Source organism: Hyperolius riggenbachi, chromosome 12 (genome assembly GCF_040937935.1).
Source record: "Hyperolius riggenbachi isolate aHypRig1 chromosome 12, aHypRig1.pri, whole genome shotgun sequence".
Classification (NCBI taxonomy): Eukaryota; Metazoa; Chordata; class Amphibia; order Anura; family Hyperoliidae; genus Hyperolius; species Hyperolius riggenbachi.
Window position 1 is genome coordinate 12,781,432 of NC_090657.1, and position 14,890 is coordinate 12,796,321.

The following is a 14,890-nucleotide window of genomic DNA, read 5'->3' on the forward strand; positions in this document are numbered from 1 at the left end:
TCAATACTGGAGGTAGCATATGTATGAATTATATCATTCCAATCCAAAGTCTGACAGGCTGACAGTCCATAACCAGTTATTGCTACTAAATTAAATCAGTCAATCAGTATATAGCTGACAGGCGAGATGTCACTGGCTGCTGAGTCATTGCTCAATAGCCCAGTGATCTATATCTCCTCCATAAGTTCTATAGTTAGCGATTTAACTTGTTCTTATATAACTGTTTATTATTACCTGAGTTTGAGTCAGTCCCAGTTGGGCTGCCAGTTCCGCCCTCTCTGGCAGTGCCAAGTATTGCGCTTTCTGGAAACGCCTCTGCAGTGCTGCCAGTTGGTAACTGGAGTAGATTGTTCTCGGTTTTCGGATCTTTTTAGGCTTGCCGTTGACCATTCGAACCTCAGTTTCTGGCTCTTCTTTTATTGACACTGCTGGGGGAGAATGAGAAGAATGAGTACAGGAGAGGAGGTGCTATTGTCTTGTAAATGGCAGAATTCACATGCTAAAGATGGCCTACTAGTCAACCCTTGCCTTACCCACCAAGCTTTCTATGTGTAAATATGCACATTAGCCGAATTAACTGCCTTCATTATGCCTTGTTTTCCCCAAAACACAGGTTCCTGGGGTGAGAGGGCATTTAAAGAACTCATACAAAACAAAAGGTCAAGCTGTCATTTACAGCACCTAATGCCTGGTACACGCAATGCAATTTTCCGTCAGATTGATGGTTGCATCGATTATTTCTGACAGATCTAATTTTTTGTGTTTTCGTGTGCGATTTTTGTATAGAAATGATCAAAATGATCAGAAATCAGATCAGACCTGTCAGAAATAGTCGATTCGACAGTCGTCAATCTGATGGAAAATTGCATCGTGCGTACCAGGCATAGCATATCGAGGCCGGTTGCACACCTATTAATTGCAGCCAGATGTGGGGCTAACACGGCATCGCACTGTAGAAATCAGCCTTCATTTGACCCTGCGCCACAGTGTGGTGACTTGGTCATATGCATAGCCCCGCCCCCAGCTAGTGAAGTATGTCACTGGGATTCCTGTTAGTCCCCCTCCTGGTGCTTACCTGCACGCTACGATTTTGTGCAAAGCGCCTTTCAAAACGCTTTTGCAGAGCGATATCTTTTTTCACTTCCTGAAGTGAACTCTTTGACCCAGAAAAGAATACAATGTATTTATTCTTAAAAGTCCAAACGCAATTGCCGCATAAAGCGATTTTGTGAGCGTTTTGCGTTTTTTCTATACCTTCCATTGTAGCAAAATCGCAACAAAAAATGGTGCAGGCAGCGCTTTGGTCAGCGAAAAGCTGACGAAATGCGCTGATATGAACAGTCCCATAAGGATTTGTTGCACAAGCGCTTCTAGGCCTCTTGCGCGCTACATGCGATTACGATTTTTTTAATCTGATCTGATTTTGAGTCTGATTAAAAAAACGTACTGCATGCTGCTACGTTTTTTAATCGGAATCAAAAATCGGACGTATAAAAAAATCGCATATAGTGTGCAAGAGGCCTCAAGGCGATTTTCAAAATTTCACACACTGCTGACCAGTACTTCCATTTTGCTCTTGACGTGACTTCACCCTCGTGCTCTGCTCGACTTCTGAACCTGTAACTTCTTCCTTCCATTAGCCATAATTACAGCAGGCAAGTCCCCACCTACTACTCGCTCTTCTCATGTCATATACTGAACAGCCAACATGTTAAAACCACCTGTTTAATATTAAATAGATCCTGCTTGTGGTGCCTGGCACCAAGATGTTACGAGTCCTGTCAGCTGTGAGGTGAGGCCTTCATGGACTTGTTTTTCCAGCACGTCCCACATATAAAGATCTGGGGACTTAGGGAGCCAAAGAAAATGTGAGTCATCAGACCAGGCCACCGTCTTCCATTGCTTCATGGTCCAGTTGTGGCATTCACAGGTCCACTGTAGGCAAGGCCAGATTTATGCTTTTTGTGCCTCTAGGCCAAGTATGTTGTGGCTCTGCTTTCATGTGCAGTAGCCCCCCTCCCATTTCATGTGCAGCCCCCTTTTCCATGCGTTTCCTCCATGTACTGTAGCCCGTCTCTTTCATGAACAGCTCCCTTGGGCATCAGTTTCCCTTTTTTCATGTTTCTCACAATTTCTGCCTCTTTTTTCATAAGAGCAACCCCTTTTTCATGTCTAGGTGCTTTCTTGAGCTACAGCCGCTCAAGGCCAGGGCCTCTGTGGCCTTTTCAGAGATCCAGCCCCGACTGTAGGTACTTGTGGCAGTACATTGGGAGGACAGGAGTCAGGATGGGCACTAGGTTACGATGCAACCTGAGATGCGCGGTTTGTTCTGACAACTTTCTCCCATGTTGACTTGCTGCTTTTTTTGGCCTGATGAAGTGGGCTTAGACTTAAAAAATGCATTGCCATTGCATAATAGAATTCATTGATTATTTGAATTTGTCTTCATTTGAGGTAAGCCATCTCAACTCTCTTTTTTCATTTTATTGTTTTTAATGAAAATATTATCGCTATCTGGGTGCCTCTTTTCTCCCTTCAACTTTCTCCCATGGCCAACATTACGTCTTTCAGCAATTAGCGGTGCAGTGTAGCTCTCCTGTGAGATCAGACAATTCAGCCCAGCCACTAGTCACCATGAGCATCACTGAGACTTCCTATGACCCTATCTATTGCCACCAGCTGTCCTTCTATGGACAACTAGTAGGAACTAACCACTGAACACTGGAACGCCACACAAGGTCTGCTGTTTTGAAGACACCCAGTTGTCTAGCCGTCTCTATCTGGCCCTTGTCGATACCACTCTGAATTATGATTTGCCCATTCCTGCTTCCATTACACTCAAGTACCAACCGTTCACTTACTGCCTCAAATTTGATCTAGTCAATGTTATTCACTAGTGTTGGGGTTTTGAATTCGGGATCCTGCCTTGGGAAACCCAAATCATACCAACCACTTCAGCACCCAAGCTTAGTGGACAGGGTCACGGAGTTGTGGTCCACATAGTGGAGACATCAGTCACCAGAAGCTTGGGGTGAACCGCACATGAGTGACCTCCCCGTAACCCTGTCCACTAGCGTGGGTGCTGAAGTGTTCGGCATTATTCTGGTTAACGAATGCGAGATCCCAAATTTAAAACACCAGGACTATTATTCACTTCACCTGCTGTCAGTGGTTTTAATGTTTTGGCTGATCAGTTTATTTACCCACGTATATATGTAGGTAGAAAAAAACGGTCTTGTAGAAGTAATCCCTTTTAATGGCTGACAGATAAAGTTAAATGATGCAAGCTTTCTGGGATCTAGTCCCCTTCTTCAGGCATATTTCCAGATGTTTCTCTGAAGTAAAACACTGATGCAGGTAAATAGTAAACACATAGATGGCAGTTGTGCTGGTTATCCACGTAGATATGCAACTTCACAAAAGCATGGTACATCTATGCGCACAGACTGCCTGTGTTTAAAATTAGCGGGCACACAGACAATGAGGTCCTGGCAGTGTAGAGACCTGCACCGGGTATGCGCTCCTTAATTCCCCTGCAGTCCCCCTAACTTCCTTGTGATGTGTTCGTAGCCTGACCGTACTAATCCACTAGCGCGGCCGCTACTATGTTACGGATCGAATGCCTACGCTGCCAGGAACACGCGCTAGTTTTAACACTTGCAGTCTCTGCGTGGTAGACCTACATTGCTTTTGTGAAACCAAGCTAATGGGGAGTGGGTGAGGTGGATACACCTCAGTGGGTGAGGTCGGCACCACTCAGATGGGGAGTGGGTGAGTTGGACACACCTAGAGTCTAGAAATTAGCATACTCCATAGCATACTCCATATCTCTTTGTCTCATTGATTGTTAATTCTGCACAAAGCAGGAAGTAAAATGGATTGCATCTCTGTACTTCTTGACTTCTTTGCTGGGTTTAAAGCAATGACACGTTCATTTCACAGAGAAGAGGTATCCTAATCCTACATATCTATACAGATGCTGGCTCTGTGAATACAAGTTCTGGAGTAAAAACTCCCATCTCGCTAACCGCTGAGAGCAAAAGTGAGGCAGAGTTCACATTAAAACATGCAGAGCTACTGAGCGGCAACCTGAGAAACCATTCTGGAATCTAGTAAGAATTGCCATTCTTCTACACATATACTAAACACTAAACTTAAAGAAAACCTGAACTGAAAATTAAAGTCAAAATAAGCATACACAAGTCATACTTACCTTCCATGTAGTCTACTCCTCAATCTCTTTCTCCTCTACTGCATCCTGTTTGTCCACTGTGATCAAGGGAATTTTCTGTCCTCCATTTTGAAAATGGCCATTACCCCATAACTGCTTTCTGGTCAGCACACAGTTAAACTGTAACATCGCCCACTTGAGCCATAGGGAAACATGGACATTACCTGGTACATCAGTTTTCCTCTCAGCTATAACTGACAGCAACTGATATATAACTGACAGCAACTGATATATTTCAGATCTGACAAAATATTGTCAGAACTGGAAGGGATTATTGTCAGAAGAAAATGGTGAGCTTCTGAGAGGAACTGATAGCAAGGTAACTATGCAATGTTCATTTGAAGTTACCTCGTGTGTTTATTTTAAATATTTTTACTCAGTACAGGTTCTCTTTAAGGTATGTACAAACACCTTCAGTCCATGTTGCCCTTAATGATCATTGCTCGGTGGTTCAGTTGATGCTGCACTACACAAGTGCTGTAAAGACACACTTCACAGCTGTAGTTTACAAGTATTTACTGATCACACCTACAAACACCTACACACACCCCTACCTTGTTCACACTATAGGCGTTTTTGTAAGCGCAGGAATTTTCAAAATTGCCCTGAAAGCACTTGTGCAATGATTCTCTGACAGAGTTCCTTTCAGAGTAGTTAGTTTGCGATCCGCTTGGGCCATTTTTGAGGCAATTTGCCTCAATGGAAGGTATAGGAAAAACGCAAAACGCTCACAAAATCACTTTGGCACAGCGATTGTGTGAGCGTTTTTTTTTAAAAAAAGTACATTGTATGTTTTTTTTCCGGATCAAAAGACGGAAGCGCTCTGCAAAAGCGCTCACAAAAACGAGCGAATGCTCAGAAAATCGCCGGAAAAAACTTTTATAAAAACGCGGGAAAAAAAGCCCACCACGGATGAACACGCAAGATGAACGCAATGTGAACAAGGCCAAGCGCACGCAAGCACACAGCAACATTAACGAATTTATAAGTTTTTGCATCCGAACGGTATTATGTTTTGCGTAGTCTGAGCTGTGTGTATCTTGGGAGAGTTGTTCAACTAAAGGTGCGTACACACGCCGTACTTTTACAATTGAGGGGTCTGTCAGACCCTCTCACGGGGCGGTCGTTCTGCCGACAGTAGCACGTGAGTACAGGCTGTCAGACCCTCTCACGGGGCGGTCGTTCTGCCAACAGTAGCACGTGAGTACAGGCTGTCAGACCCTCTCGCAGGGTGGTCGTTCTGCCGACAGTAGCACGTGAGTACAGGCTGTCAGACCCTCTCGCAGGGCGGTCGTTCTGCCGACAGTAGCACGTGAGTACAGGCTGTCAGACCCTCTCGCAGGGTGGTCGTTCTGCCGACAGTAGCACGTGAGTACAGGCTGTCAGACCCTCTCGCAGGGCGGTCGTTCTGCCGACAGTAGCACGTGAGTACAGGCTGTCAGACCCTCTCGTGGGGTGGTCGTTCTGCCGACAGTAGCACGTGAGTACAGGCTGTCAGACCCTCTCACGGGGCGGTCGTTCTGCCAACAGTAGCACGTGAGTACAGGCTGTCAGACCCTCTCGCAGGGTGGTCGTTCTGCCGACAGTAGCACGTGAGTACAGGCTGTCAGACCCTCTCGCAGGGCGGTCGTTCTGCCGACAGTAGCACGTGAGTACAGGCTGTCAGACCCTCTCGCAGGGCGGTCGTTCTGCCGACAGTAGCACGTGAGTACAGGCTGTCAGACCCTCTCGCGGGGCGGTCGCTCTGCCGACAGTAGCACGTGAGTACAGGCTGTCAGACCCTCTCGCAGGGCGTTCGTTCTGCCGACAGTAGCACGTGAGTACAGGCTGTCAGACCCTCTCGCGGGGCGGTCGTTCTGCCAACAGTAGCACGTGAGTACAGGCTGTCAGACCCTCTCGCAGGGTGGTCGTTCTGCCGACAGTAGCACGTGAGTACAGGCTGTCAGACCCTCTCACGGGGTGGTCGTTCTGCCAACAGTAGCACGTGAGTACAGGCTGTCAGACCCTCTCGCAGGGCGGTCGTTCTGCCGACAGTAGCACGTGAGTACAGGCTGTCAGACCCTCTCGCGGGGCGTTCGTTCTGCCGACAGTAGCACGTGAGTACAGGCTGTCAGACCCTCTCACGGGGTGGTCGTTCTGCCAACAGTAGCACGTGAGTACAGGCTGTCGAAAGACTGATAAGACTGGTTTTGACTGATCCACTTTGAGTTGATTATGTAGTGCTGAGAACATCGGGTTAATTACAGAAGGAGATATTGTACATTGTCTGTTGTGTATTTAAACAGCAACACACTTTGAAAATATTTACATTGGAAGAATAACCTAAATATTCCAAATTGTCCCAGATCCATAATGCAGTTACCGGTAATGTATTACTGGTTTTACTCCCCTGACCAGATCCGTACATCTCTTGGCAGTGTATTGTTTCCAGCTGACAGCGTACACCAGCACTGCTGCATGTCTGTCACGTTCCTCTGCTTCTCCCTGCTCCTGCCCACGTCTATGTGCAGCAGAACAAATTGTCTCAGCAGAACAATTGTTATCTGCAATCCATAGATCAGGCCTGGTCACTGCCAATCCATAGATCAGGCCTGGTCACTGCCAATCCATAGATCAGGCCCGGTCACTGCCAATCCATAGATCAGGCCTGGTCACTGCCAATCCATAGATCAGGCCTGGTCACTGCCAAATAGATCAGGCCTGGTCACTGTCAATTCATAAATCGGGCCTGGTCACTCACTGCCAATCCATAAATCGGGCCCGGTCACTGCCGATCCATAGATCGGGCCCGGTCACTGCCGATCCATAGATCGGGCCCGGTCACTGCCGATCCATAGATCGGGCCCGGTCACTGCCGATCCATAGATCGGGCCCGGTCACTGCCGATCCATAGATCAGGCCCGGTCACTGCCGATCCATAGATCAGGCCCGGTCACTGCCGATCCATAGATCAGGCCCGGTCACTGCCATCTGTACTATTCCTTCTGTGCCCAAATTACTGGTATTCAGACTAGACATGCAGATGACAGACCAGATATGTAAATAATCCAGTAATCTTGTCACATGACAATGCAGGGTTTGCAAGACAATTCATAAATGAATTTAAATCTCCCACTTCATTCATTTAACTCCTAAAAGTATAAAGTGTAACTAAAATATTAGCTAATGAAAATATCAAAAATGAAAATGATTACAAGACTTAAAAAGATGGCTGTTTTATGAGAGTCTGAAGTCAGTGTTGTTCGTTTGTTTGTTTTTGTTGTTTTTTTTATGTTTTTTTCACTACAGTCTTCTCATTAGATGCAGCTACCATCTATATTGTGCCTCTTCCAAATTGTCCACATTTGACTTTTTATGTTGGCCTAGAAAAGTTCCTTTGAAGAGTCCAATATGTCTTTGTTGCAAAGTAGTCTAGTTCACTTAGCAATACTTTTTCCTCCATGCACAAGCGGCTTTGTACTACTGGGCATGCTCAGACCGTACTCGCGCCTGCACAGCATGGCCGCGTATGTTCACAAATCAAAATGCGGCCATGATGGTGAAGAGCGTCCCTCCCAGCAGCAGTGGTGGGCTTGTAGCAGAGCAGGATTATCCACCAGGCAACCTAGGCAATTGCTTGGGGTCTTAGTGGGTGTCAAAACCTGCCACTTTTTTTCACCTCTCTCCATCTTACCAAAAGGACCACAAGTAGGCCCCAAATCGATTACCTTGCCTAGAGCTCCATTACTTCCTAATCCATCTCTGTCCTGCAGCATAAAGTCTCATACACCTCCCCCCTCCTCTCTCCATAGAGCTGTACACACAGTTCAGCTGTCTGTACAACAATTGTTCCGCAGCAACCGACCAAAGTGATCTCTAAAGATTAAGGCGACAGGTCATTACAATGCGCACATATCTTTTGTTTGACCGGTAGAGCGCCAAGCCTACTTGGGCTAGACCGTAAACAGAGCTCTGCTTTGGGGCGTCCTCTAACTCTAGCCTCCTATATGAACACCTCTATTCTCCATGGCGTACAGGAGTGCCACTACTCATGTCACCAATATCACATGACTAGAGGTGGTGACAGTCGGCCAATGGGAGCAGCTTGTTGAAGGGGGAAACGCATGCTGAAGTCTCATTCCATACAGATGGTGAAAAAAGAATCGGACAAGGTCAGAGCAAAAAATTTGCACAAATTTTAAAGGTTCTGTATCCAAATGGGAAAGACTTCTCCAGCGATCCAATAGATCTCTCAGCTGGGAGATACTTAATGAACCGTCAAACCTAGATAGAATTTAATATTGGTCTATTTTATAAAAGATTAGAGAGCTGTTCCCTGGGTCATTGGGAAGCATAGTGGGGGCTGATAAGTCAGTAAATTAGCAGGCGTGTACTTAGAATATCATGCGCGCACCTACAATGCAAATTTTGTTTGTTGTTTTTTAATAAACCCATGAGACATTCTTTCTTTTATTAGTTCAGATTAGCTTGTGTATATTGAGAATAGAATCACACATACTAACCAATCAGTTACTCTGACTATGATCTGATATGATGCAGGTGAGTTCGCCTTCACAGTGGGACGTTATAAAGTCTTATAACGCAGCTTACCGCACTGCAATGCTAATCCTATGGGCCTTTCACAGGGCCACGTTAAAGTCCCGTAAAAATATGTTGCGTTGTGGTAACTCACTGCTTGCAGTGCGTTACCTCTTAACGCAGACACCTTGAGACTTTAACGTCGCATTAAAGAGACACTGAAGCAAAAAAAAAAAGACATAATGAATTGGTTGTGTACTATGAATAATTACTAGAAGATTAGCAGCAAAGAAAATATTCTCATATTTTTTTCAGGTATGTAGTGTTTTTTCTAACATTGCATCATTCTCTAATATGTGCAGATTACACAACACTCTGCATTCAAAATGATTCTTTCAGAGCAGTCTGTGAACTAATGACCTCTCCTCTGCCAGAGGAAAAGTAAAAAATTAACTAACAGTTGAGATAATAAGTCAGAAAACAGCCCTCTCCACGACTTTGAAAGTCGTAGAACTTAATGGCTTTTTTGTATAGAGAGAACTGGAGTTTCTTAAATCTTCCTGTACTGGAAACAATTAGACTGATGTATCTGATCTTAATGTTTTATTTCTTAGCTGTACTACACATACAAATCATAATATCATAATTTTTTTTTCGCTTCAGTGTCTCTTTAAACCGCAACGTCCCACTGTGAATACAGTCTGAGGGTGGCAGGAAATACATTTTTTTTCTGGACTGTATTAGGGTGAATACACACATCCAAATTTGTTTGGCTAACTTTTTAATTTTAAATATTAGGAATAGATTGTGTGGGTAAGCAGAGCCGGGACAAGGTCCTCCAGCACCCAAGGCTGAGACACCAAAGTGCGCCCCTCCATCCCTCCAACCCCAGCCGTCACACACTGATTGCTATTAGACTAAGAGGCGCCACAGGTCCCACAACCTCCCCAACACCTTAATCTCTAGTTATCTGGCTTGCAGTCACTGCTATGTATCCCCTTTTCTTATTTCTTTCTGCTTCAAACACAATTCGGAATGACAGCTGAATGAATCCTGTGCCCCCTCCTACACTGCGCCCTGAGGCTGGAGCCTCTCCAGCCTATGCCTCGGCCCGGCCCTGTGGGTAAGCTCCCATACGACATGGGAGTGATAGAATTGGAGAATGACTGACGAATCAAAATTGGATGTTTGTACCAGGATTGCTCGTAAACTACACCAGCGCGAATCTACGCGTCGTAGTATGCAACTACGCATCCTAGTTCGTAGGCGAAGTTTAAGAACTACACGTACGCATTTCCGCGTAGTCGTAGTCCCGCTATGCGAAGCTTCGCCCCGTTACATGTAGTTGACGTATGTATTGCGAAGTCAACTACGCGTGCGGTAACTGCATTTATATGGGTCATTGCGCATGCGCAGAAATATCATTGCCCTTTTATACGCATACAATTCCGCATTGGAAGGTGGAATGTACGCTTATATTAGTTTATAGATGCACATAGGTAGCAGATTATTGCAGAAATGTTTCCGCATAAGGGCATAAGCGGTCGCATCAACTACGCTTCGCACTACGCGAGGCTTGCGTATTTTAACCCGTAGTCTACGTAATGCAAACGTACCGAAGTTTCTGATTTCGTAGCCGTAGATTGCGAAGCGTATTTGCGTAATACTACGCGTAGTTCCAGCATAGCAAAGTTGGCTGACTACGACCATCCCTGGTTTGTACCAGGCTTTAAGGGTAGGAAGACACTAGGCAGAATCACATATGCGTTTTACATAGCAATTAATGCAGTGCATAGCACATAATGGAAAACACACATGTGATTCTGCCTAGCGTGGTCCTACCCTGAGTCATGAAGAGGGAGAAGACTCCTAACTAGAGATGGTTAAAAAGATGCTAATAAATCTAAGGCCTGGAACCCTCTAGGAATCGCTGCGGCACTTTTAAATCTCACAAGCGTTAACGTTACTTTTTTTTTTTTTAAATAAACTTTATTATACTTACCATGTGTCTGGCTTTTGTCCAGAGCCCCGCCCCCTAATGGAAACTCAACACTCAAAACGCTCAGCCCCCCAAATCAATTTTCAGGGCCCATTCACACTAGAAGAGTTTTTCTGAGCGTTTTTTTAAATCGCTCCCATTCACGTTCATTAAAATCACGTTGCTGAAAAAATCGCAGCGATTTTCGCACACGGGGTAATGAAATGAAAATGGGAGTGATTTTAAAAAAACATTATTCAATCGCAAAATGCTCAGAGAAACGCTTCTAGTGTGAATGGGCCCTGAAACCGATTTTGCAGATCTACTATATGTAGCATTGAGCGCAAACACAATCAAAATTCTGCATATTTTGTGATTAACCATAATGGCCATCGCACTAGCAGGTCCCCCACTGGCAAATTTTTTGGAAACTCCGGCGATTGTCAGCAAACTAAAGCGGAGCATCGGTGAGTGGCTGCGCAGGTACAGGATGTCTGCGGGGGACAATTAGAAGCCCCGGGTAAGTTCAACTAATATTCCTCCTCCCCCCCCCCCTTACAGTATTCCTTTAAAGAGGTACAGTCAGGAAAAATCTTAAAATTTAAAACACATACAAATAAGTACATTTCTTCCTGAGTAAAATGAGCCATAAATTACTTTTCTCCTATGTTGCTGTCACTCACAGTAAGTAGTAGAAATCTGACAGAACCGGCAAGTTTTGGGTTAGTCCATCTCTTCATGGGGGATTCTCAGCATAGCCTTTATAAAGACATTACCTGAAAAAGATTTATACAATGATGCTGGCCAGCCTCCCTGCGCACCGTACACTTTTTTTGGCAGTTGGAGGGTGCAACTGCCATTCACTAAGTGCTTTTAAACATAAAGAAAACTCTAAGAACCCCCATGAGAAGATGGGCTAGTCCACAATCTGTCGGTAATGTCATATTTCTACTACTTACTGTAAGTGACAGTAACAAAGGAGAAAAGTCATTTATGGCTCATTTTACTCTGGAAGAAACATACTACTTTTTTATGTATTTTTACATGTATTTTAAATTTTAAGATTTTAGCAACAGAGGTCCTTTAATCCTGGTACACACTTTCAATTTTGATTGGCCAATCAGTTACCAATTTTACCCCCTCCATGTTGTATGAGGGTTTACTTAGACAATCTACTCGTAGTATCCGATATCTGTTGACTCTCATACTACATGGTGGTGGTAAAATTGGTCAGTGATTGGCCAATCATAATTGACAGTGTGTACCAGGCTATAGTTTGTCATTTCATCCTCTCTCAATCATCTGGACGCTCTCTTCTAAGCTGTCAGTTGGGAACTTTTTATTACAAATGCCAAATTCAGTAGTGCGGCAGTTGATGCAGCAACTAAATACTTTATATTAGAGATCTTGAGTGAAATGGTAATTTACCCAAATAGCATGCAAATATAATGCAAATTGTATACAGTCCAGGACTGCGGCAGTCATACGCAGTTGCTGCAGATTTTGATGGGGCTAATTTCAAGTCACCTGTATTACATTTACATGCAAGTTGGAAAAGTGAGTAAGTCATCTGTTATCTTCTACTATCCATGTTCATGTTGTGAATTCTGAAGATGTCTGCTTACTCTGCTACATCACACAGCACCAACCGAATATAGTGGTCATCGCAGTGGCATAACTAACGAGCTGTGGGCCCCGATGCAAGTTTTACATTGGGCCCCCCAAGCACTCTATACATAGCAATTGATACGACGCACCAAAACCTGCCAAGGACAACCACAGTGTCAGAGGTGCAAGAAGGGAATGGGGAACAGTGTGTTAATGATTACTACTATTTAAAGTATCTATAGAAGTGATTATTACCAGCACAGGACCAATAGAGCGCTAATACTGCAGTTTAGGTGGGGGTGGGGCTTTCGGGGCCCCTCTGGCCCAAGGGCCCCGATGCATTTGCAACCTTTATTGCTATGCCCCTGGCGATCATCATTATAGAAACACAGGGATGAGTCATCAACGGATGTGTAAGGGCCTATCCCCAATCAGATGATCCCAGTGATGTTTCCAACAAGAAGGTGCAGCTGTTTCCACGTTTTTGTTTACATTTTCTTACTTCTTTGAGACGGGTGTCGCCTCTTTGTTGTGAGGTGTCTTAGTCACATGACTGTGTCACATTTTAAAAGTGCCTGTCAGTTATGCATCTAAAAACCGCAAACAAAAACGATTCAGCTTCACCCGTTGTGAACAAATCGAGAATTTCATCACAGGCCCATTGGACACCCTTACTGGGTCCTTCCAGCTTGACAGAAGCTGAAGCTTATAAAGTTGATAATCAAACAGGACTTGGACCCTATTAGGGTGGTAAATCTCTGGTGTTTATAAGTAACTTCAGAGCAGTCTGACAATCCTGCTCGCTTCCTAGTAATATTTGTTGTGGTGATTAGTGATGAGAAGAAATTACACCCATAAGTAATTACGCATCGTAATCGTAATGTGAAATTTAGGGGGGAATACGGTAGCACAATTCATTTTGCAGTTAATTGTTCCTAATCGCATGAATTTACACAAAATGTACGCGTAATTTCATGCCGACTTTGGCGGTGAATAGCAAAGCTCCATAGATGCTATTGCTACCAAAATTGGTACATAGGTTAAGAACAGTGGGTACAACTTACAAAAAGAATTGTTAAAAAAGACCTTGTAGTTTTTGAGACAATCGATTTTAAAATTACAAAAGTAAATAGTTTTTAAACCATCATTTTTCTGAGTTTAACAAACCATTTTCTTTGAGAAAATCGATTTTCAAAATGCAAACTACAAGGTCTTTTGGAAAAATTGTTTTTTTGACATATGTAGCAATTTTGGTAGCAATAGCATGTATGCTGGCCTATGCTATTCACCGCCAAAGTCGTCACAAAATTACATGTAAATTACGCGGGAATTCATACGTAATTACAAATGAGTGTACAAAGTCAGTTGAATTACGAATATGTAATTCCGCATATGCGTAATTGCGAAAATGTACGCGTAATTTCGCATAATCGTAATTAACAGATTACAATCCTCACTAGTGGTGATTAAGGTACCACATCAATGAAAGATTAGGCCCTAAGTCACACAAATGTTTTTGCTTTGTCAAGTGAAAGTTGATCAGGACACTTGAACTGAAAGGTATATGGAGGCTGCCATATTTCCTTTTAAACAATACCAGTTGCTCGGCAGTCCCGCTGATCTTCCATGCATCAGTAGTGTCTTAATCACACACCTGAAACAAGCATGTCGAAATTCCAGTCAAACTTCAGTCAGAGCACCTGCCAGGGTCTATGGTTGAAAGTATTAGGCTAGATTCACAGTGGGACGTTGCGTTTTGATGCCACATTAAAGTCGCACCGCAAGCTTACAACGCAACGCGCCCAAAAAGTGGCAACGCAGCGTTACCATCACATACAGCAGATACAGTAAAAAATACAGGCAATGAAAAGTATGCTTCCAAGTCATTACTGAGCATGTGCAAACAGTCCAACGCAGCTAATAACGTGTATAACGCACAGCATGCAGTACTTTTACTTAACGTGCAGCGTTAGTCACTAACGTAACGTGTGCACTGTGAACAGGGCATTGATTTTTCATTGCAGTGAGTTATTCTGCGTTAAATGCTGTTTTAATGCGTGACTTTAAAGGGACTCCGAGCAGTGCAGAAACTATGGAAAGATGCATATCATTTTAAAGCTCTCTTTCTCCTCTTTCCGATGATATACAAACCGCTGCCCTACGCCTTTTAGTTTTCGCTATTTTCGCGATTGAAATTGCCGCGGCCGCGATTTCAATCGCGAAAATAAAGAAAACTAAAAGGCGTAGGGAGACGATTTAGGTGTCGCCAGAAAGAGGAGAAAGAGAGCTTTAAAATGATATGCATCTTTCCATAGTTACATTGTATTACACAGGCCGACTTTTTCTGCTGAATGGAGCTGCTGACAATGGGGAAAGTGTCGTCCTGTGTAATACAAGTAACTATAGAAAGATGGATATCATTTTAAAGCTCTCTTTCTCCTCTTTCTGGCGACACCTAAATCGTCACCCTACGCCTTTTAGTTTTCTTTATTTTCGCGATTGAAATCGCGGTTGCGGCAATTTCAATCGCAAAAATAGCGAAAACTAAAAGGCGT

At 44.0% G+C, this 14,890-nt stretch overlaps 1 protein-coding gene across 2 annotated transcripts in view; it reads right to left on the reverse strand.

Annotated features, from left to right (window-relative positions):
- Nucleotides 1-14,890, reverse strand: part of DLX3 (distal-less homeobox 3) — a 41,530-nt gene that overhangs the window by 21,349 nt on the left and 5,291 nt on the right. The window contains exon 2 of one of the 2 annotated variants that reach the window (XM_068264130.1): nt 235-425. In XM_068264130.1, coding sequence (XP_068120231.1) covers nt 235-425 — 191 coding nt within the window. Of the gene's footprint in view, nt 1-234; nt 429-14,890 lie in introns of both variants that reach the window. The other variant, XM_068264128.1, reaches the window with a different exon arrangement.